This window comes from Xenopus tropicalis, chromosome 3 (assembly GCF_000004195.4).
Source record: "Xenopus tropicalis strain Nigerian chromosome 3, UCB_Xtro_10.0, whole genome shotgun sequence".
Classification (NCBI taxonomy): domain Eukaryota; kingdom Metazoa; phylum Chordata; class Amphibia; order Anura; family Pipidae; genus Xenopus; species Xenopus tropicalis.
In genome coordinates, this window is record NC_030679.2 from 104,459,750 (window position 1) to 104,483,231 (window position 23,482).

A 23,482-nucleotide genomic window follows, 5' to 3' on the forward strand; every position below is an offset into this window, starting at 1 on the left:
GGTCCAATTTACCTTAGTAACCATGGAGTGGTTTGAGAGGGTGACTGATATATGAATATGTACATAATTCAAAAACTATAAACAATAAAAAATGAAGACCAATTGAAAAGTTGCTTAGAACTGGTCATTCTATAACTTATTAAAAGTAACTTAAAGGTGAACCACCCCTTTAATGTGTATTGTACAGGTATGGGATCCCTTATCCAGAAACCCAATATCCAGAAAGCTCCAAATTAGACCTTTTAGTCCTATTAGGTATTTGTTGTTTAAATTATTCTTTAGTAGAATTAAATTACAGAATAAAAGTATTACATCTGCCCCTATGTTATTTTGACCATTCACTTCAGTCATTTACAAATGCAATCTCTAGCGTGCAACGTACATATTTATAGGAGCAAGTACCCTCCACAGGGCTAAGTTTCTCCTAGTGATAATGCAGTTAGGAGAAAACTGCAACGACCCATGGAAAAACTATCTAAGTTCTGCACCAGCATCTCCTTACCTTAGAACAGGGATCCCCAACCTTTTTGACCCATGAGCCACATTCAAATGCAAAAAAAGTTGGAGAGTAACACAAGCATCCAAAATGCTCCTGGGGTGGCCATTATGGGCTATAATTGGCTGTTGGTAGCCCCAATGTGGACTGGCAGCCTAAAGGAGGCTTTTTTTGGCAGTATACCTGTTTTATGCAACCAAAACTTGCCACCAAGTCAGAAATTAAAAATGAACACCTGCTTTGAGGCCACTGAGACTAACATCCAAGGGGTTGGTGGGAAACATGTTGCTTATGAGCCACTGGTTGGGGAACACTGCCTTAGATATTTGTTCCTTTGGCATTTGTGCAGTAGAGCAGTTCAGCCTGGGTTAACTATGGCATGTCAATACTTTTAATATTTTATTACATTTAGATTATATATTCAATTTAATCAATATTATTTTAAATTAATTTTCCAACTCTTCTAGTCTCCTTAATGGGTTCCATTTTTTCCAGGCCAAAACATTTGAACTTCCTAAAATTCTAGTTAGCACGTATAACAAACAGCAGTTTTATTAAATATGATGTTAGAGTTATAAAGGTATCCTTTGGAAATAAATGGTATGTATTCTGATCCACAAACTGGTACGGTGATCTAATAATAATAATAATAATAATAATCAAAAATCTTGAAACTTTTTTTTGAATCTATAAAGTCCCTACAGTAAAATAAAATAATACCTCTGTGATTCCCACTTTACGTCCCAGCTCATCCCGGAGTTCTCCTATTAACCAAAACAACAAAAACTTAGTTATCACTTTGTAGTTAATATAATAATAATATAATATATACAAGCACACAGCACTTTCTTGGCTTGGACATCTATTGTGAATTGGATTATCACTTCCAAATAGCATAACAAGCTCCTGTTGCCAAGTCGAATATCTAAGGAATAAGTGTTAGACCTCGAGGTAATAGAAAGAGTTGTTTCCACTGTGGAATGATGGTTATGATGGTGGATGATTATGTGGAAGGTTGTGGATGATTAGGATGGTGGAATGATGATAATGAATAATACAGAAGTTTGCAGGTATCTGCTTTAGAGACACTCATCCTTTTCCCTAGTAGCTCACCACAGAAAACTTAACCCACTTTCTATAAATCCCTATGGGATTTTTAGAAGCATATCAATCAAATGGTGAACTCTAAAAATCCTGTGGTGATAAACCTGCTCCTAATTCTCAAAAGAAATTATGAAGCAAAAATAGGGTTCAAGAAATAAAGTAGAGAAGGTGAGCAACACAAAACACAAAAGTTAGGAGGCCAGCTATATAATATTGAGAATAAAAAACAAAATATTTATTGCAGACAAACAGGCTTGTTAAAAAACACTCCTTGGAGCTTTCTGAAGCTGGAAAAACATCATAATAATTAACTCTGACTTGGAACATCAGCAAGAATCAAGTTGCTTGTCACGTTCGTGACTCGTCACAACGTTGCCTATTTAATATTTCTGATTTACTACATATCCCATACCAATTCCAAAATGACTAAATATATATATAAAGATTACAATTTAAATTGATTGTTTTAGAAACCAGCTTGTTTTACTGGCTTTTAATTTACCTTATTTTATTCTTTGGCTTTTGGTGCCTCCTTTAATTGAATGCAAAAGGAATTGTGGAGACAAAAGTCAGTGTTCTCTTTAATATTTCTATAATCTTGTCAAGAGGTGGATTTATTTTTTGGCAGCCAGGCAATGTGTATTTTTAGGATTTAGGCCATGTGGGGTCTCACACATACGTATAAAAGAAAGTGAAAGCTTGAAAATTTACTCCTGGAGTTCAATATTACTGCAGTCATGCCAGGCTGAAATAAAGTTGGTTTTAGTTGGCGTAATGAAAGCGTAGCTATAGTTAGCTTTTGATTCACTGATTATGTGTTGGTGAATACACTCTATTTTGCGCCCCCCTTTATAAAAATGCCCTGGAGATTTGCTACTACTACGTAAATAGGTATGCTTGGTTGAAAAAACAATAGACATAGGTGAAGAAAACAGACTTACCATATACTTTACCACTGACTGAGCATTTGTTAAAAGTCATTATGTTCTGTGTGAGTGTTCCTGTTTTGTCCGAGAATATGTATTCTATTTGTCCTAATTCTTCATTAAGTGTAGTGGTCCGTGTCTCAGCGGGAGTGCCTCTTTTGGAATAAAACATTTTGCGGTCCCAGTTAATAAAGTAGCTGTGTCCCAGTCGAATGACTTCCACACTTGAAAGAAAAAAAAAAACCATTAAATTAAACAGAAATCATATTACCATGCATAGAGATTATGTTTTGTTGACACATTTAAAAAAAAAAAGAGGCTTTGCAGTTCACTTTGAACCCTTAGCACTACAAATAATCCATAATTCAACAAAATACCGTATAAACTCGAGTATAAACCGTTCCGAATAAAAGCCGAGGTACCTAATTTTACCTAAGAAAACTGGAAAAACTTATTGACTTGAGTATAAGCCTAGGTGGGCCCTGGACACCCTGAACACTATAATCCGATTCTGCTTTTGCTTTACATAATGCTCATTGGTGAACCAGCCCTAGTACCTCAGGGGTAGGCCACCCTGGATATTTACCGCTAAAAAGTCAACAATACATTCCACCATATTGTCCCCCCCCCCCGAGAAGCCTGCGCCATGGCGTATAATATAAAGGTTCCATTTCCAGCTTCAAGAACTCCATTAGCAAAGGGAAAAGTCGTGTCTGTTCCTTATATTGTATTGTCAGTAGCCACCGGCAAGCAAGCTAGTATAGGCCACCAGTAGCAGGTAGGTAGGCAGGCCTGGACTGGGATTCGAAATAGGCCCTGGCATTTCAAGTACACAGGGGCCCAAACAGCCCCCCAGCCCAATAAATAGTGACTGTCTGTGGCATCTTACAGCAGCAGCCACTCTGGCATTTGCCAGAACCCACAGATTGCCAGTCCGGGCCTGTAAGTATACAATACCTGCCTAGGGACCCGCTGACTGTGAGCTTTCCATATCTGCACAAGGTTGTCTCCCATAATTCCCATGCACTCCCATAGTGCAATGCACACCGGCCAGGGCCCAACCAGAACATTCAGAACACTCTCTGTAAGGCACAACAGTGATCCCAGGGGGTCAGCTGACATCCAGATAAATAAACGGCTCATGTACAGAATCTGTATATACAGTGATGCACTCACTGTAATATTATAACAAATAATATTATATAATAACAAAGAACTACAATTCCCAACATGCTCCAAATGACCACAATGGTGATTTATCCTTTTGGCTTTACTTAGCTAGCAGCCATAGAGCAGGTGGTAGTGATATAGGGTAATGCATAATTTAATAAATCTGGGATTTGTAGTTCCCAGATTGCCTTCTTATCTGTGCCCCCTTCCTTTGTTTCTCTCCTTATCACCCAACACCCTTTCTGCTCACACATTTGTACTTGCCCAAAATATTGTTGTAAGCACAACTCCCCCCGTGGCCGGACGTGCGTGCGCGCGTCCGGCCGAAGGGGGGGGCGGGGGGGGGAAAGGGGTGCGCCGCACAACAAACTTGTTCGCCCGCGCCCGTCCGGCCGCGGGGGGGCGGGGGAGAAGGGTGCCCCGCACAACAAACCTATTAAGCCTCGAATCCTTATACTCGAGTATAAGCCGAGGGTTCGTTTTTCAGCACATTTTTGTTGCTGAAAAACTCAGCTTATAAAAAAAATGTAGTTGAAAAATTACTGTGATGAAAGTTAATCAAAGAGACTGAATTGCATCGCAAATATAAAGTATAGAGAGTAAGAAAGACACCTCAGCCATTGACATTAAGAGTAGGTGAGATTTGGGTTATTTTTGACTGGAGCAAAAGTGAAGGTATTGCTCAGCATGATGGGACAGCAGCTTAAATAATATTGGTATGGAAGGTGAGAGCACATTCACCCTGGCCACTACACACAAGCTGTGGTCCAATACATAAACCAGGAAACCAGACAAGGAACTCTTCATCAGGTGTCTGCATACCTAAAGTAAATATTTTTATAGGTCCTCATGTACACTGTACTGGGAACTTCAGAAAGGGAATGCGTGGGTAGATTGAAGAAAAAAGCACATTAATACGATTACAAAGTAAACCATATTATTCTGAGTGATCCCCTTTATTCAACAGTAAGTATCTGCCTTAACTCTTAAACCATATAAAAAACTACAGGACTAGCTAAAGTAGCATTGTTTTCAGACATTATAAACAGATGCCATATTCTTAACAGACATAGAAGGTAGCTAGAGTCGGTAATAGGGATGTTGAAATCACTCTTAGTGGACCAGATCACTTTTAAAATATTTAGGTCAGTGTCAGTTCTTGTTCTTTCAGCCAGTAACAGTAAACAGAAAAAAAATCAACAAGTACTGTGGCATGCATTTATAATACAAAAAGCAGGCAACATCAGTTCACTTTTCCCAAACGTGGTAAAACTGTTGCTCTCTTATGCATACTTGGTGGTATATCACTGCTCCAATATAAATAAAAAATAAAATATATACCAACTGTTGGAAAACATACATATGCAAGAGAAGTGATGACTGATCTTAAACTGAAAAGAAACACTATTCCATTGGGGATTTGTGAAAGTAGAGAGCAATACCACTTTACGATTCTGAAAGTGATGAAATGTGGAAAGAAACAATCAAGTAATGTTTAGTAATGACTTCACTATATTCCCAATAAATGTGTTGTTAGCTAAAAAGAATGTCGCTTTCTTATATTCCATAAACCTAATCAAATTTCACATTATGCCCACAAATTTTATGCTCACATATGTCTGACAACCAGATGTCTAATAGCAAAAAATGCAAAGGTATGCCTCCGTTATTTCAAAAGGTTCAAAATGGATTATTCTGGATCAACAAGATGCAGAAGCTTACAGAGATATTTAATAACATGAACCAGGAATATCTGAGTTGTACCATGAAGGTTTATTACATACTTTAATCTGAAAGCACCTATGATACTATAAGCCCTTTTTACTCTCTCTCTTTCTCTCATGATTCCTCTTCTTTGCTTAAAGGTTTTTTTTTTTAATGTGTGTGTTTCTTAAGAATTCACAGCACCTGCCCGTAAATATAAACATACGTGACATTGTTACTGGCAAGAAACTCCTACTTGTGGTTTATGCACATACAATAGATTACTATAATTGCATAATGTTTTGCATAATGTAATTTTAAACTGCTGCAGTATAGCTTACAATATAAGGTCCCTACCATACCATGTGTAGACACAGACTCATATTTGCCTATATGTTCTTGTAACATGGCAAGAACCTTGTATAACTGGAGGAAACCTGTGCAAGCAGGTGGAGAAAATACAAACTTCATGCAGATACAGCCCCGAATCAAACCCAGGGCCTCAGTGCTGCCAGGTAACAAAGCTAACCACTTACAGTGGTGTGAAAAACTATTTGCCCCCTTCCTGATTTCTTATGCTTTTGCATGTTTGTCACACAAAATGTTTCTGATCATCAAACACATTTAACTATTAGTCAAAGATAACACAAGTAAACACAAAATGCAGTTTTTAAATGAGGGTTTTTATTATTTAGGGAGAAAAAAAATCCAAACCTACATGGCCCTGTGTGAAAAAGTAATTGCCCCCTGAACCTAAAAACTAGTTGGGCCACCCTTAGGAGCAATAACTGCAATCAAGCGTTTGCGATAACTTGCAACGAGTCTTTTACAGCGCTCTGGAGGAATTTTGGCCCACTCATCTTTGCAGAATTGTTGTAATTCAGCTTTATTTGAGGGTTTTCTAGCATGAACCGCCTTTTTAAGGTCATGCCACAACATCTCAATAGGATTTAGGTCAGGACTTTGACTAGGCCACTCCAAAGTCTTCATTTTGTTTTTCTTCAGCCATTCAGAGGTGGATTTGCTGGTGTGTTTGGGGTCATTGTCCTGCTGCAGCACCCAAGATCGCTTCAGCTTGAGTTGACAAACAGATGGCCGGACATTCTCCTTCAGGATTTTTTGGTAGACAGTAGAATTCATGGTTCCATCTATCACAGCAAGCCTTCCAGGTCCTGAAGCAGCAAAACAACCCCAGACCATCACACTACCACCACCATATTTTACTGTTGGTATGATGTTCTTTTTCTGAAATGCTGTGTTACTTTTACGCCAGATGTAACGGGACACGCACCTTCCAAAAAGTTCAACTTTTGTCTCGTTGGTCCACAAGGTATTTTCCCAAAAGTCTTGGCAATCATTGAGATGTTTTTTAGCAAAATTGAGACGAGCCATAATGTTCTTTTTGGTTAAAAGTGGTTTGCGCCTTTGAAATCTGCCATGCAGGCCATTTTTGCCCAGTCTCTTTCTTATGGTGGAGTCGTGAACACTAACCTTAATTGAGGCAAGTGAGGCCTGCAGTTCTTTAGATGTTGTCCTGGGGTCTTTTGTGGCCTCTCGGATGGGGGTAATTTTGGTCGGCCGGCCACTCCTGGGAAGGTTCACCACTGTTCCATGTTTTTGCCATTTGTGGATAATGGCTCTCACTGTGGTTCGCTGGAGTCCCAAAGCTTTAGAAATGGCTTTATAACCTTTACCAGACTGATAGATCTCAATTACTTTTGTTCTCATTTGTTCCTGAATTTCTTTGGATCTTGGCATGATGTCTAGCTTTTGAGGTGCTTTTGGTCTACTTCTCTGTGTCAGGTAGCTCCTATTTAAGTGATTTCTTGATTGAAACAGGTGTGGCAGTAATCAGGCCTGGGGGTGACTACAGAAATTGAACTGAGGTGTAATAAACCACAGTTAAGTTATTTTTTAACAAGGGGGGGCAATCACTTTTTCACACAGGGCCATGTAGATTTGGAGTTTTTTTTCTCCCTTAATAACGTAAACCTTCATTTAAAAACTGCATTTTGTGTTCAATTATGTTATCTTTGACTAATAGTTAACGGTTTTTGATGAGCAGAAACATTTAAGTGTGACAAACATGCAAAAGAATAAGAAATCAGGAAGGGGGCAAATAGTTTTTCACACCACTGTATATATATATATGTCAAAGCCAAAAACATTAACAAAAACATTAATTAACTCAGAAATACAATAAATTGATCAACTTCAAAATAGGTTTGAATTTGTCAATACCAGGTTTTCACAATTTTTTTTTCTTTACTATTAATATTACAGAACCTTGTAATTCCATTCTGACACTGGACTTGGTATTCTGTTCCAAAAAGCCTTGGTAGCCTCCTGATTTCATGATGCCATATACTCATTTAAGGTACCCAGTTCAGGGGGCAGCAAAGCAATGCTAAAAATACATGTGAAGGAAAAGCATAACTATTGGGGTGCCTAGATTTTCTATATGGCCATGTCCAGGTGTTTATACACACTAGAGGAAAAGTGGAAACCTAAAGGAGAATGAAAGACAACCTTTGAAACTTTTGTCATTGTAAAAGTATTTACCCAATCTTCTAAACTGCCATTACAAAACTTATATTTTCTCCTCTCTTACCCTCTGTTTCTGCCCTGGCTTCTTTGCTGAAACAGGGGCTACGGACTGGCATTTTCAAACTACAAACATCACTTCCCCCTTCAGCCAGACAGCAGGGTGTATTAAGTGAAGGGAGGAGGACATACATGGGAAAGGAACAGGAAGCTCATCTGAATAGGAGAAAGGTAGCGGGCCTGTTTTATTGCTAGAGCAGGAATTTTAACCCTGAAATGAACATGCACAGGGCTCAGGGAAGTCTGTATGTGTTTGCCCTAAGAAAACACATTGTTATTGTTATAGCATTATAGATACAGCCATAGTAGTCCGTTCAAAACTGAAGGTATGGGTTAATTTATTACACATACATCAGAACTTATTAGGCTGCTAACAGCTAGCAAACAATTCTCTGCTGAGGGATTTAGCTGCCTGAGCTGACAGTGCCTCCATGGGCTAATAGCACTGCGGGTAAACAGGCAAAACTGCATATACTGTCTCCCAAAAATTTTATGGTGGCTTTAGGAAAAATTGCATATATATATATATATATATATATTATAATATAAGTAAATAATGGAACATTGACCTTTATGACAATAACTTCAAAATCCTAAATATATTATACAGTGAGGGGCAGAAGTAGTAGCACCCAAAATACATTAAATATAGCAAGAGACAGGTTAGTGCCACCAAAAATACACCACACATCACCACTTCAGGCTACACTATGTAAAATCATCTGGATTTACGATATATGCAATGAATTTGAAGCAGAGTGTAAAATTCTGGCAGTTCTGAAAGGTTTCCCATACGATCTCTTGCTTGCTTGCCACCAGACCTTAGCTAAAATAACTGAAAATTTTCCCCTTCAGATTATTAAGTATTTTTGATCAACTAGAACTAAAACCATAAACATGTTATTTGTATGAGACAACACACCTTCAGTATTGTACAGGCATGGCATTAGTTATCCAGAATGCTCAGGACCTGGGGCCTTGCAGATAAGGGATCATTCCGCAGTTTGGATCTCCATGCTTTAAGTCTACTAAAAATCCTTTAAACATTGAAAAAAAACATTTTGCAACATTGAAAACTGTTTTGCATCCAATACGGATTAATTATATCTTAGTTGGGATCAAGTACAAGGTACTGTTTTATTACTACAGAGAAAAATAAAACCATTTCTAAAAACAAGAATAATTTGTTTCAAATGGAGTCTAGGCAGATAGCCTTCCCGCAATTGTGAAATTTTTGGATAATGGGATTCCAGAAATGGGTCCTATATCTGTACCAGTACATTGCTAGAAAAACATGGCTTGGAAGAATATGAACATTGCGTTGTCTACATTTCAAATAAGGAGTTTTGGTTTTTGTTGTAAATGAAGTTTCATAAGACTCATTTTACTTAAATCTGTGAGCCAAGCTGAATTACTGACACTTTTATATGAAGTGTTTTGGGCATTTTTAGGATAATTATAATGTCTACTTTCAGACAAGGATTTCTGGAGAACTGCTTACTGCTTTCTAATAAAACATTACAGGAAAAAAAAATTATTAATGGAGCAGATTTGGCGATAAAATAGGTGTAAAGTCCTTTATACTCACAAACCTAAATCTGAGAAAAAAATACAATTCAGGCAGTGGTGTAACTACAGAGGAATCTTGCCATGTAGTGGAAATTAGCGCTACCAATACCTGCGTTGGCAGGAGCACGAGCGCTTGAGTTGGCAGCAGGGAGGGCAGGTCGGTTGAGGCCAGGGCTGGTAAGCTTTGAATATTTCTTGTAGAGAGGGGCCTGGCACTATGCTGTTACACTGCTACTTCCAGGTTTTATTATCTTTATGGAAGACATACAATTTACAAATACTTGTGATATTGCCTTTTAAACAGCTCTAGAAGAATCTTCAGCAGTGCCCTTGCTGTAACAATATATGTAGTTTTTTTTTTTTTTGCACTGTATTTCTCTTTTTATATTATTCTAAATCTACTACTACATTATTCTAAATCTATTACTACATTACTCATGTACCAGTTCCATGCAAAATATATTATCGCAGTCTAATTGGATTTGTGTAATTTGACTGCTCATACATCTGAATTAAATATTGCAAAAAGTTTAGACTAATGCTTATCTCCTGGATTCATCACTGATTATCTGTAAAAGTTTGATAAAGAGATGTAAACCTTGAAATGTCACACAAAGGGTGTTTCTCTAATGCTTGAAATGTAATACAAAAATATGTATAGCAATTTTAAAGTGCGGGTGTCATGCAACTTGGTAGTTAAAAGGATTAATGAAAAAAGATGTGAATATTTACAAATGACACTTAATACAGTAGCTGTGACATACACACCACCACACAGAAATGCTCAAGTGTTATTGCAAAGTCTGCCATCTCTCCATGTGTGTCAGTTAGGACGCCTATCATTGAGTAACATTACAATGACTGGTAAAAGGGCAACAGCGGTCAATACACCCCTGTACCATAGGCTTAAAGCTGTCAAACTCAATTACTGAAATCATGTTCAGTGTATAAACTGAAGGAAAATTACAACAGATGTGCATTTTCTTCATCCCTGTCAGTCTGGCAATGCTTTGGGCAGGATACCAAACATGAAAATAAATATATGTAGGTCTCTATGCAGAAGGGGAGCCTAAGCCTTGCAAATGGGGCCCACACAATAATAGAGCCACTTGAGTACTAAACACTGAAGGAAAAAGACTGTCAACTGACACACAACCCACATGTAATCTTTTATACTGCACTGCAGATAACAGCAACATATTCAATTGTTTGCTCTGCTTGCACACTATATGACTAGACATAATTGTCCAGAAGGATGCCCTTTCTTCCCTTCCTTGCCTGTACCTGATGATGACAGTGCCCTAATCTTCATCTTCAGTGTCAATACTGCCTTTGCACTTCTAATCCAATAACCCAGTAAATTGAGTAGTCAGCACTGTAGCTGTTTAAAAAGCCATTGAATACATTTCTTCTAGCCACAGTATCCAAAATACCAGGCCCCAGGTTTCTTCATAACCCTAAATGTAAGACTGAAGTGGAATGTTAAATTCTGAAGAATCACAACTGCGTGGAAGCATCAGCTTTTAATAAAGGTATTTCTCAATCAAGTCCAGCACTAGGCTTAGATAAATTATGTTTTCATTACATACATTTTGGGATTTATATTTACATGGACTCTTGTGCATATGAATTATTCTGATATGACTATGCCAAGTACTCTGGAAATGCAGTATGTAAAATAATACAGCTAATTAAAACAATAGTTGGTAAAAAAAAAAACAGAGCTGGCAGAGGATGAATAGAAATGAAGTGTCTTTTGGTTGAAATCCCATACTGGATGCAAACCTTTTCTGTTCCCCATTTCACAAGCTGTGAAAAGAAGAGGCCCACGGTGAGAAAGATAATGAAAAAGCTGACACTTACCTGCAGTCAAACACTAACTGCATAATCATACTGAGACACATGCTGCTAAAAATCATTATGACAAAACGCAATGTTTCTGGTCAGTTTAACTTAAGCTTGCCATATTATTGTGTGACATAAAAGAATTTGACTTGGCATTGTAAAAATACATTTTATACACAAAAGAGGTCCGTGTTTATAAGATGCTACAAATGATGTGCATGCTTGGAAATGAGGTTCCTGCTGGGGAAACAAAATGCTATTAGGGTTTTTAAAAGCCCCTGTTTAAATTGTACACAGTCTGTGTTTCATCCTGGATCCCAGACAAAGTGAAAAGGACTATTTCTCATGTGAAAACTGTATGCTTATGGTGCTTCTTTTTCAATATTAATGTATGCTGCATTTTTTATAAAATCAAATAGTGTTTTAGGGAGCCATATTTATCACAGTGCTTCTCAACCACTGTGTTTCAATTTTCTCATGATTATATGCGGTTAGTGTTCTTCTCTGGTATGTTGGTTATTTAATGCTTTTATAGACCAGCCCCTGAATTTAGGTACTACACTAATTAGCTATCAGACTAGACAAAAACTGCAGACAACAGTGGTTTCTTAGAAACAACTGTATGTAGCATGATTCTGCACTGATTGTGTGAGTATTAAGGATTTTGATGGGTTTAATTTGAAAGGAATGTGGCTGCAAAACCGTTTGTTTAGGTCCAAAAAATACCTAGAGAAAGGCTAAATCCATTAGCACTCAACAATAAAGTTGTTGTTGCATCCTTTTTTAAAGGTAAAAAAAAATAAAAAATCAAATTCTGTAATGTTAACTGGTAGCCACGCTAATTACTACACATTCATGCTGCATATGGGTTGTATGTATGTCTGATTTTACAGTTGCCCCCGTAAATACTGCTAAAAGACTAAGAAGCAACACCCATAATGCATACTTTTAGCAAGAAAGAGCAATTGTCTATAAACCATAAAACATTCAGCAGATGGTTTTAAAACCCTGACAATTATAGTGCTCCATGGCAGGTATGTAGTTAAATATATATCAAATGCTGCGCCTCAATTTCTTAATAGCCATACAGCATAACGGTTACATATACAGTATGCAAAACCTAAATGAAGTTAAGTCTGGGTGAGGCACTACTTATAATGCTTCACCATTAAACTACAACAGAAATGCATACAGGTATTGGATATGTTATCCAGCTCAGGACCTGGGGGTTTCTGGATAAGGGATGTTTCTGAAATTTGGCTTGCCATAACCTATTAATAATAAAAAATATTTGAACATTAAATTAACACAATAGGATTGTTTTGCCACCAACAAGGATGAACTATATCTTAGTTGGGATCAAATCCAAGGTGTTGCTTTATTATTACCAAGAAAAAGAAAATCACATTTGGAAAATTTGAATAATTTTATTAAAATGGGGTCTATTGGATGCCCTTCCCATAATTCAGAACTTTCTGGATAACAAATCCCATATTTGCACAAATAAAATGATAATCAAAACCCCCTTTTGGCATCGGCTGAAACACTCGCTCATGTAACTAGCCCAGTTGTACCATACCCCACACAGTGCTACTACAAAGCTGGATAAAAGCTCTCTGCATAAGACCATTTTTGCTCTACCCTTCACTGAAATGGAACAAACTAGGTGAAGCCAATAGCAAACTAAAGAGCAACATTTAGGGACATAAGTAAACTAAAGGAAAGGTAGGTACCTGCAACAAAACTATATTCACATGTGGGAAAGAAAATCTAAAATATGGCTAAAATGTAGAAAGACAAAAGGGAAAAACTACTCTATTAAACATGAGGTCTGCAAAACCTGGGATTTCAGGTGCAGGAGTGACAGTGATGTCTACCTCTGCTTACCTGTCAGCTGATGAAATGAAGCAAGAAGGAAACAAAATTGTGGAAATAATTCAATGCCATATTTTTTGCAAATAGAAACCAAAAATCATAATCTGTTGTGTCTGCTAAAGTTTGGTACAGGCTTACATCACAGAAAACAAAGGCAGCAACATACAGACATCATTAAAATAAAAGGGATGAATCAGTACTACATACAGACATAATTAAAATCCGAGAAGAGTGATTCAGATTTTCTGTAACCAGAGCCAGCATATTAAATCAATGATCTAACTGGCTCTGAAGACCATACTTAGATATTCAGTGACTTACACCTTAGCTCAAAGTAGAACCGGTGCATTATATTACATTAAACTGACTTTGGGTAGAAGAGAATCCTTTAACCTTTTTCTTACCTTACATACAGAGAAATAGGTACAACAGTATTGAGTATGATGATGTATGACCAGAAAGTTAGAAACCCGGAAAACACTGAGCTGTTAACCACTTCATTCCAATACAGATATATTCGGAAGCGACTGCCAACTTGGTGTTCCCATATAGAATTTCCAATCGCGAGGATAATGCCCATACAAATAAGAAAACCAAAGATCTAATGCACACACAAAACAAAATATAAATCAGCTCAGATTAACCCTGTTGGATAGCAAACCATCACAAGGAAATATCATTTCTATTTTTCATGATTAACATTACTATTAATATCCTAGTAGATACAAGTAAGATGACCAATGACACTTTTCCTTATTTTTAATTACTGAGCATCAACTTACCCATAATACTAGTGTATTCATTAGCCGATCAATGCTTGTTCTTTTAAATTTAGTTTTTCCACTGTTCTGCATTAATTTAGTATCAGGGCCTGAAAAAACAGAATAGCAATGCAGTGTAAATATTACTAATATCTGCATATTAAGGCCTCAAATTCATGTCAAAATAGTGGTGAAAATCACTACCAGCTGAAAGCTATATAAATTATTTTTTTTCCTTATGAACCCATTAACATACCACAGGTTAAAGATTTTTGATATTCTGCTGTTTCACATATATTATAAACATAATGTACCCCCACCATTGAATTCTCCTTATTCTACTGTGTTGCATCCTGAACATACAGTGTATTTAAATTTATTTAACTGATTTACACAAACAGTTTGAAAGTACAAAATAATTTTTTACTGGGAGAGAAAAGTTAATTAACTAAAAAGAAGATATTTTACTTTAAGATAAATAAATACCAACCAAAGCTGGATAGAATTTGGCCTATATTTTTAGACGAATAATAATAATTGCAATCACAATAATAAAAATAACAACAATAATCCGTGACAATAGTCAGCTGAGAATCTGCGGAACTATTTAAAAGGTTGACATGCATTAGTGTCGTCTGACAAATCTTAAGAATATAATGAAATAGGTTTGGAAGAACAGGACGAAATCCCTCACTGAACAGAGTGCAATGTTGATATGTACCTACACCAACTCTAATTGAAGCCAAATGTGGTTATATAAAGCATTCACCAAGCATTTACACAGTCGGTGAATAGTTATGCAAGTAACAAATGTCTGTTTTTTTGTTTATCACTTGTGTCAAATTAAAACATTTTGAACTTTCAAAGTGTTACATATGTTATGTAAATCAAATAGCATACATACCAATTAAATCCATTTTAAAACGAGGAAAAGCCCGCAGGCGGTGAATACTTATGCAAGACACTGTAAATATAGGCTGCACGGTCTCAAAGTGTTTAAAAAGAGATAAAATGGTGTGGAATTATGGACATGTCTCCCTGCTCAGGGAAGGAGAGTGAATGAACATTCCAGGATGAGGGTAAGAAGAAACACTGCACCTTGGACTGCTTTATTGCACACTGCAAATGTACTATACTATAAGTACAGTATCCTAAGGAAAAAAAATATATTTTAGACTAAATGGCCATAATTTCCCTGCAACATACTCTATGTATTTTATTTTTAACATAATTCATATTTATCAAAGGTTTATCAGCCATGGCAATGCAGACAGTGTTACTTTCCTTTAATCCATCATAATAAAGGAAAAATATGCAGATGTCTTTGGCCTTTGGTGCACAGTTTACTACAGTTACTAATATTAGTCCTACGTCTGCTTTGTTATTAAGGTATATGGTTGTGGTTACCTGCAAAGATCACCATTCCAAAGCACCACTCTGTGTTTCTCACTACACATCCCCTCAAGAGAATCTTGCTATTAGTAAGAGAATATTTGTTGTCTTTCCAGATCAGAGTTCCAGTAAATTTATCCAGTTTGTTGTTCGGAGGCTCACACGCAACCTCTCCTGTAAAAGATAAAAGTCTGACTCTTGACTTTATTGGGACTGGTTATTTAATCAGCAATCAAAACCTCTGCTTATAGTTCAAGCTATGTGTCATTGATGCTTTGCCAATTTTAATAGCTTTAACAACAGAAATACACCCACAAAAAGTTAGGCTTACCTAATGTAACATTTGTTTTTGCTCAGTAGACTCTGCGCTCTTTTTTAACACGCCTTTATTAGTCCCATTAAAAACAACAAATGCCTTTTTTGCATTAGTACTTGCCAGAAATATGGGAATCCAGTCTTTACTAAAACAGAGCACCATTGGTGCAAAATAGCTGAACGGATATTACACATTAGCAAATTCCTTAGAAACATGTCCTGTACATAAGTCACCGGTAAAAGCAGAAATGTACTAAAACCAGTTCAAAAGCTCCAGATTGTACTGATAGAATGAGTAAAAAGAGAAAAAGAGAAAGTAAAGTAAAAAGAGAAAAAAATGAGCATTATTAAAAAATATATATATCCTCTACAAATTTAGGGACAAATAAATTTAGGAATCATTTCTGATACTTGGCCAAACCCAAAGATAATTTTCAACAGTTTGGGTCAATTAAAGTCAATTTTAAATACCTGTGTTAAGGATTCAGTCAGATCATAAACTGCTCAGTATCCAACTGACTCCTGATGTAGAATAACGTGTATAAATAAAAGCTAATATATACAAAGTACATTGCATATCTATAAGGTGCTATGGCTTGTATCTAGATTAGTTAGAAAGTTAAAAGAATGTTGCCATCATATTCATGATGAGACTAAACAAACCCAAAACATTTTCAATACAGGTATGGGACCCGTTAAACAGAAACAAGTTATCCAGAAAGTGTTGTTGAAGGCCATCTCCCATAGGCTCCATTTTAAGAAAATAGTTCAGATTTTTAAAAGATATTTCCTTCTTCTCTGTACTAATAAAATAATACATTGTACTTGATCCCAAGATAGAATTAATCCTTATAGGAGGCAAAACAATTCTACTGGGTTTATCTAACATTTAAATGATTTTTTAGCAGACTTAAGGTAGGGAGATAAAAAAATTATCGGAAGACTCCTTATCCGGAAAACCCCAGGTCCCGAGCATTCCGGATAACAGGTCCCATACCTATACAGCCTTAACTCTAACAAAGAAAGATCTTAGTGTAAACAGGTAGGAGTACAGGTATATGATCTATTATTCAGAATGCTTTGGGGACCTGGGGTTTGAATCCCAAAATAGGTAAAATTCGGATTTGATACGATAATTTCTGATGATTGGAAATGTCACGAAAATGCTAAATGTAAAAGTTGGCGCAAGGTGCAAAAAAGTCACGCGAATAAATGAAAAAAATGCAGAAAATACACACAGTACGAAAACTTAGAAAAAATACAAGTGTTTCGTATTCAGAAACAATTGTACTTTGATAAATGTGCCCCTTAGCCTGCTAAAAATCATTAAACATTAAATAAACCCAATAGGATTGTTTTGCCAACAATTTGGATTCATGCAGCTTAGTAAGGATCAAGTTTTTCTTACAGACCAAAAAAAAAAACCCATGATTAAACTTATTTTTTTTTAAAAAGCAAACAAAAAAACCCCATATACATATATATATTTTTTTCAATTATTTGCTTAAAATGGACTCTATGGGAGATGGCCTTCCTGTAATTTGGAGATTTCTAGATAATGGATACCTGAATAAGGGATCCTATCCCTGTACAAATCACACTGCTTTCAAAGCTTAAAATAACAATAAGTTATGGTTTGATAACTGAACCAGCAAAATAATATGATCCAACAGCTCGTCTTACCCCTTAATATTTATGCAGTATTATTTTTGCAGCTTGCTTTAAATATTCAAAACAATACATTTATTCCTTTTGCCTTTTTAGTAATACAATTTTGGCGTATTTCTCTTGACCTTTATTTTATTTACTTTATTTAAGCTTAAGACTAAATATTTTCCAAGCATGCACGAATGGTGATGCATTTGAAAGGGTACAGGAATGTGACAAGTATATGACTAGGCTGTAAATACAAGAAATTGTGAAGCACACAATTCAATTCTAAACATATGCACATACATACACACATTATATATATATATATATATATATATATATATAATTATATATAATACACGATTAGTACCGGCACTCACCAAGTCAAAACCAAATTCCGGGTGCTTCCTTCCACAACCTGAAAGCACTCACTCACAAGGGAAAGACCAATTTATTAGAAAATTAATAGCATCTACACGTTTTGGTTCCTCCAGAATAGTCATCAGTGAGTGTTTTCGGATTGTTTGACATACATACATACATGCATACATACATACTGTAATAAAATGGCTGGGTTAGTTGTAGATGGACGATATGTTTCTCCCAGGGTTTTGCATAGTTAGTACCCTGGAACATGGAATAATTAATCACAAACCCAGCCCTTTAATACAGACCTTAGCAGCAAGGTGATTGCTGCAGCTGAGAGCCTTTTAAAAAGACTCCAGTGTGGGGAGGGGGAGTCTCTTCCCCACTACACAGGTAGCAGGAGCTGCGCTGCATGGGAAAGGTACTTATGATTTCTGATTTTGTTTTCTTCTATTAAGTTGGAGTTGGAAAAGCCACCCAACTGTAGTTAGGCTGCCAACTGTGTTTAGCCAGCGCTCTGGTGCAAGGGTTTATTTTCTTGTTTCTTATTTTGTGTTTGTTACTGAAGTTTTGTAACAAAATAAACTGCTGGCACTTGCCTGTAAGAGAGCAACCTCTGTGACTGCTATGTTTACCCTAAAAGACTGTGGGAAGCGGCCCTAAGACACCAGATCCCCCTGTAGGTTCAAGTGTCTCAATACATCCATACATACACACACACACAGATATACATACATACATACATACATACAACATATATTATACACATACATGTATAGGACCTGTTATCCGGAAACCCGTTACCAAGAAAGCTCTGAATTACGGGAAGGCCATCTCCGATAGACTCCATTTTAAAAAAATAATTCTTATTTTTAGAAATTATTTCCCTTTTCTCTGTATTAATAAAACAATACATTGTACTTGATCCCAACTAAGATATACTAAGATATAATTAATCCTTATTGGATGCAATACAATCCTATTGGGTGTATTTAATGTTTACATTATTTTTTATTAGGCATGTAAATCCAAATTATGGAAAGATCCCTTATCCAGAAGACCCCAGGCTCCGAACATTCTGGATAACAGATCCCATTCCTGTATAAATATATATGCTATTTTTAACCACAAAACTAAAATGGTGATTGCAAGAAATTATTCTAAACAGGCATACAATTTGTATGCACATAACCCATGCAACCTCAGCAACACTGAGCCATGGAAAAGGGATTATCTACAAATGGAAACAAAACAGGCAGCCTTGAGCTACTGTAGTTGGACTCGTTTCCATAAGCAAAGCCTGCAATCATGTAGCTACTTTAATATTACCTAGCATACTATACAGTGGCTTGCAAAAGTATTCGGCCCCCTTGAACTTTTCCACATTTTGTCACATTACAGCCACAAACATGAATCAATTTTAATGGAATTCCACGTGAAAGACCAATACAAAGTGGTGTACACGTGAGAAGTGGAACGAAAATCATACATGATTCCAAACATTTTTTACAAATAAATAACTGCAAAGTGGGGTGTGCGTAATTATTCAGCCCCCTTTGGTCTGAGTGAAGTAAGTTGCCCATAGACATTGCCTGATGAGTGCTAATGACTAAATAGAGTGCACCTGTGTGTAATCTAATGTCAGTACAAATACAGCTGCTCTGTGACGGCCTCAGAGGTTGTCTAAGAGAATATTGGGAGCAACAACACCATGAAGTCCAAAGAACACACCAGACAGGTCAGGGATAAAGTTATTGAGAAATTTAAAGCAGGCTTAGGCTACAAAAAGATTTCCAAAGCCTTGAACATCCCACGGAGCACTGTTCAAGCGATCATTCAGAAATGGAAGGAGTATGGCACAACTGTAAACCTACCAAGACAAGGCCGTCCCCCTAAACTCACAGGCTGAACAAGGAGAGCGCTGACCAGAAATGCAGCCAAGAAGCCCATGGGGACTCTGGGGGAGCTGCAGAGATCTACAGCTCAGGTGGGGGAATCTGTCCATAGGACAACTATTAGTCGTGCACTGAACAAAGTTGGCCTTTATGGAAGAGTGGCAAGAAGAAAGCCATTGTTAACAGAAAACCATAAGAAGTCCCGTTTGCAGTTTGCCACAAGCCATGTGGGGGACACAGCAAACATGTGGAAGAAGGTGCTCTGGTCAGATGAGACCAAAATGGAACTTTTTGGCCAAAATGCAAAACGCTATGTGTGGTGGAAAACTAACACTGCACATCACTTTGAACACACCATCCCCACTGTCAAATATGGTGGTGGCAGCATCATGCTCTGGGGGTGCTTCTCTTCAGCAGGGACAGGGAAGCTGCTCAGAGTTGATGGGAAGATGGATGGAGCCAAATACAGGGCAATCTTGGAAGAAAACCTCTTGGAGTCTGCAAAAGACTTGAGACTGGGGCGGAGGTTCACCTTCCAGCAGGACAATGACCCTAAACATAAAGCCAGGGCAACAATGGAATGGTTTAAAACAAAACATATCCATGTGTTAGAATGGCCTACTCACAGTCCAGATCTAAATCCAATCGAGAATCTGTGGCAAGATCTGAAAACGCTGTCCATCTAATCTGACTGAGCTGGAGCTGTTTTGCAAAGAAGAATGGGCAAGGATTTCAGTCTCTAGATGTGCAAAGCTGGTAGAGACATACCCTAAAAGCCTGGCAGCTGTAATTGCAGCAAAATGTGGTTCTACAAAGTATTGACTCAGGGGGCTGAATAATTACGCACACCCCACTTTGCAGTTATTTATTTGTAAAAAATGTTTGGAATCATGTATGATTTTCGTTCCACTTCTCACGTGTACACCCCTTTGTATTGGTCTTTCACGTGGAATTCCAATAAAATGTATTCATGTTTGTGGCTGTAATGTGACAAAATGTGGAAAAGTTCAAGGGGGCCGAATACTTTTGCAAGCCACTGTATATTAATTTTTTTTTTTGAGAACATAAAAGTCTATAATACCACACAGCTTCTCAAGCCCTTGAGGTAGTGCATGTGATTAAGTTTCCTGTGAGGCACGAAATGTATAAGGCTATTCATGTATAATTTTGTATAAATAATGATAAACTTTGGAATGCTTTTAATATAAACCAAGGACTGTCTACTTCGTTTTAGTGGTAATCTGGATGTGCCCGCCGCTCTGAGAAAATTTTTCCCTAAATTGGCTCCCAATGCTGAAGGTTCAGGGCTTGAGCACCTGGACACACCATTTTAATGGGTAAGCATCAAATACCTTCTAGCATCTACACTTAACTGTTTCTTTTTAAATTTTTAGTGCCAGACCAGATTAAAGTAATCTACTCAAAATCTGGTGCCCTTTCAGGTCTTGAACACTAGAGTAAAGGCTTGTTACAGTTATAAACATGTTTGGTCTGTTCAAGACAGGGGTCCATGGAAAGTGTTAAATATTGAATTGTATTTAATGTGTGAGCATATAAATACTGACTGAAGTTGTGAGTGCACATCTATTATTTCCAGCAAACAGAGCTATTTTCATATTCTCTGCTCTGGGAAAATGTCTGTGGCGTGTAGACATGTCCCCATCTTAAATAAACTGACAGTGCTGGGTAAAATTAACTTGTCTCTTGACTGTGAAGAACCTTTTATATTAAGAGGCCAATTTCATGAATAGTTGGTTTTTCAGTTGGATCTCAAAAGCTCTATAATCTTTTCAAGTAATGAAGGATTAGAAACCCGTCTGTAGTTACTCATATCTTGTGTCAAGTGATGATTTTTCAAAAATCTTCTTCTATAAGGAGCAATTGATGAATTTTGTAAGGCTGTGTCATGGTGGTCCCGACACAGCCTTTTGAAAATGTGTTGGGTCTGAGCCACAAGTGATAGGGCACAGAGATTTTATTATTTCTTTAGTAGCCTTGGTGTCTGCCTAAATGAAAGTAGACCATTCTGGAGATATACAGATGCAAGTCTGGAGTTTTTTTTGCTAGTTGAATACGGTTTGTTATGCTGGCAAAAAATTTTGTGATTGTAATTCTTGCATTGTGCTTGTGACAGAGATTAATTTGTATGGAAGCATTTGGGATGCATAACCTTTCCACTGTGTCAAACACCTGTCTTGTTCTATTTTATTCTGCCATTATCTTGGCATTTGTTTTTTTAATATTTCAGCAACCTAAATTCATCTTTTTAGGTTTTTAACCAACAACACTCAATCAAGTGCCCTTTCTTTTTAATTCTTTATTGCTGTTATCAAACCAGTGGACATGTATTTGTTGTTTTATTTGTAGAGGAGCAATAGCATTGATCTTTTATGTCTTTTATGGACTTTTGTTATAATGCAGTGCCAATGCACTAGGATCTAGCACAAGGGAGAGGTCTACGATGAATTCTAAAATGAACAATTTTTTTTATCACCCTACTGAATTTGGAGAAATATAAAATAGGTCTTTAATATCCAGAGACCATTGAGTTGAGCAGATGACTATAACATGCAAACATGGAAGTCCCATCATTCTAAGGATATCATTGGCTTTTCCTATACTGTATCTAAATGCCAATGACAACAAGGAAAGAAACTGCCTTCTATTGCACTTTCCAGCAATCACACAATTCATATTTTTAAGCACCAGAGATTTCCACTGACATCAATGCAAAGGTATTCTCTGAAGATGTCATCCCCTGCTGATCGGCTGCTGGGGGGGGAAAGGGAGGGGGTGATATCGTTGCAACTTGCAGCCCAGCAGTAAAGTGTGACTGAAGTTTATCAGAGCACAGGTCACATGGCTGCAGCACCCTGGGAAATGAAGAATATGGCTAGCCCCATGTGGAATTGTTTTGAAAAATGAATTTCCTTATTCTGCTGGATTCTGCTCTATTAACTGATGAGTTTTGAACAAAACATGTTTCCCTATGACAGTATTCCTTTAACTCAAACATGAGCAACCCCTTTAATACAAAATTCCTAACATTCATATTAATAGTTTCATAGCAATAGGGTTAATTTATTTACTATTTGATTTTATTTAGCCAGCCCTTTTAACAGAAGTAGGTTATTGCAACATTTGTTTTGGGAAATGGGTTTCTAAATACTCTTGGTCAAGCAGTTTAAAGGGAAACTTATGAATATAAAAATGTAATATAAGCATCATACTGAAATAAGACATTTTCTAAATGTAATCAATTAAAATCATGTCCCGTTTCTCTACATGCAGGATCTGTGCCAAAGTCAGTTATTCTGTTGATTTTATTTGTGCTGGAATCAGTTATTTGCATGACCTCTAATACATTTGCTAGGAAATAGCACTCCAGACTATTTCCTATTAGTTTTTGCCCAATACTAAATGCTATGTTTGGTTATATTCCAGCAAGCACAGCAGTGATAAAATGCAGTCCATTTCTATACAAATATCTGCCTTATAATCAAACTGCTATGGCTAATTGTAAAGGGCTCTGTAAATGTCTTCAAACTGGTGAAGGAAATTAAGCAAATGGTAAAAAGAAGGAAAAAGGAAGACTCAGAAAAGCACTTGAGCATTTAAAACTAAAAAGAACAATGTTGCTTTCTCCTTGCAAACCTTACTAGTACAGTGGAAGTATAATAGGACTAGGAATAGAAATAAGAGTTCATTCAAATTTCTAATTAAATCTGTCTGAGCAATTAACAATAACTAAATGGAGAGCCAAGTAACATTTATAAAATGGAGCATCTCTCACACCAAGCCAATGAA

The 23,482-nt window shown here is 36.9% G+C and overlaps 1 protein-coding gene across 2 annotated transcripts in view; it reads right to left on the bottom strand.

The window, feature by feature from the left end:
* Nucleotides 1-23,482, bottom strand: part of atp8b4 (ATPase, class I, type 8B, member 4) — a 116,793-nt gene that overhangs the window by 27,642 nt on the left and 65,669 nt on the right. For both annotated transcript variants that reach the window (XM_002936572.5, XM_018092435.2), the window contains 5 exons: nucleotides 15,462-15,620; nucleotides 14,076-14,164; nucleotides 13,698-13,894; nucleotides 2,542-2,750; nucleotides 1,217-1,260 (listed from right to left, as the gene is read on the bottom strand). In XM_002936572.5, the coding sequence (XP_002936618.2) occupies nucleotides 1,217-1,260; nucleotides 2,542-2,750; nucleotides 13,698-13,894; nucleotides 14,076-14,164; nucleotides 15,462-15,620 (698 nt within the window). The remainder of the gene's footprint in view (nucleotides 1-1,216; nucleotides 1,261-2,541; nucleotides 2,751-13,697; nucleotides 13,895-14,075; nucleotides 14,165-15,461; nucleotides 15,621-23,482) is intronic.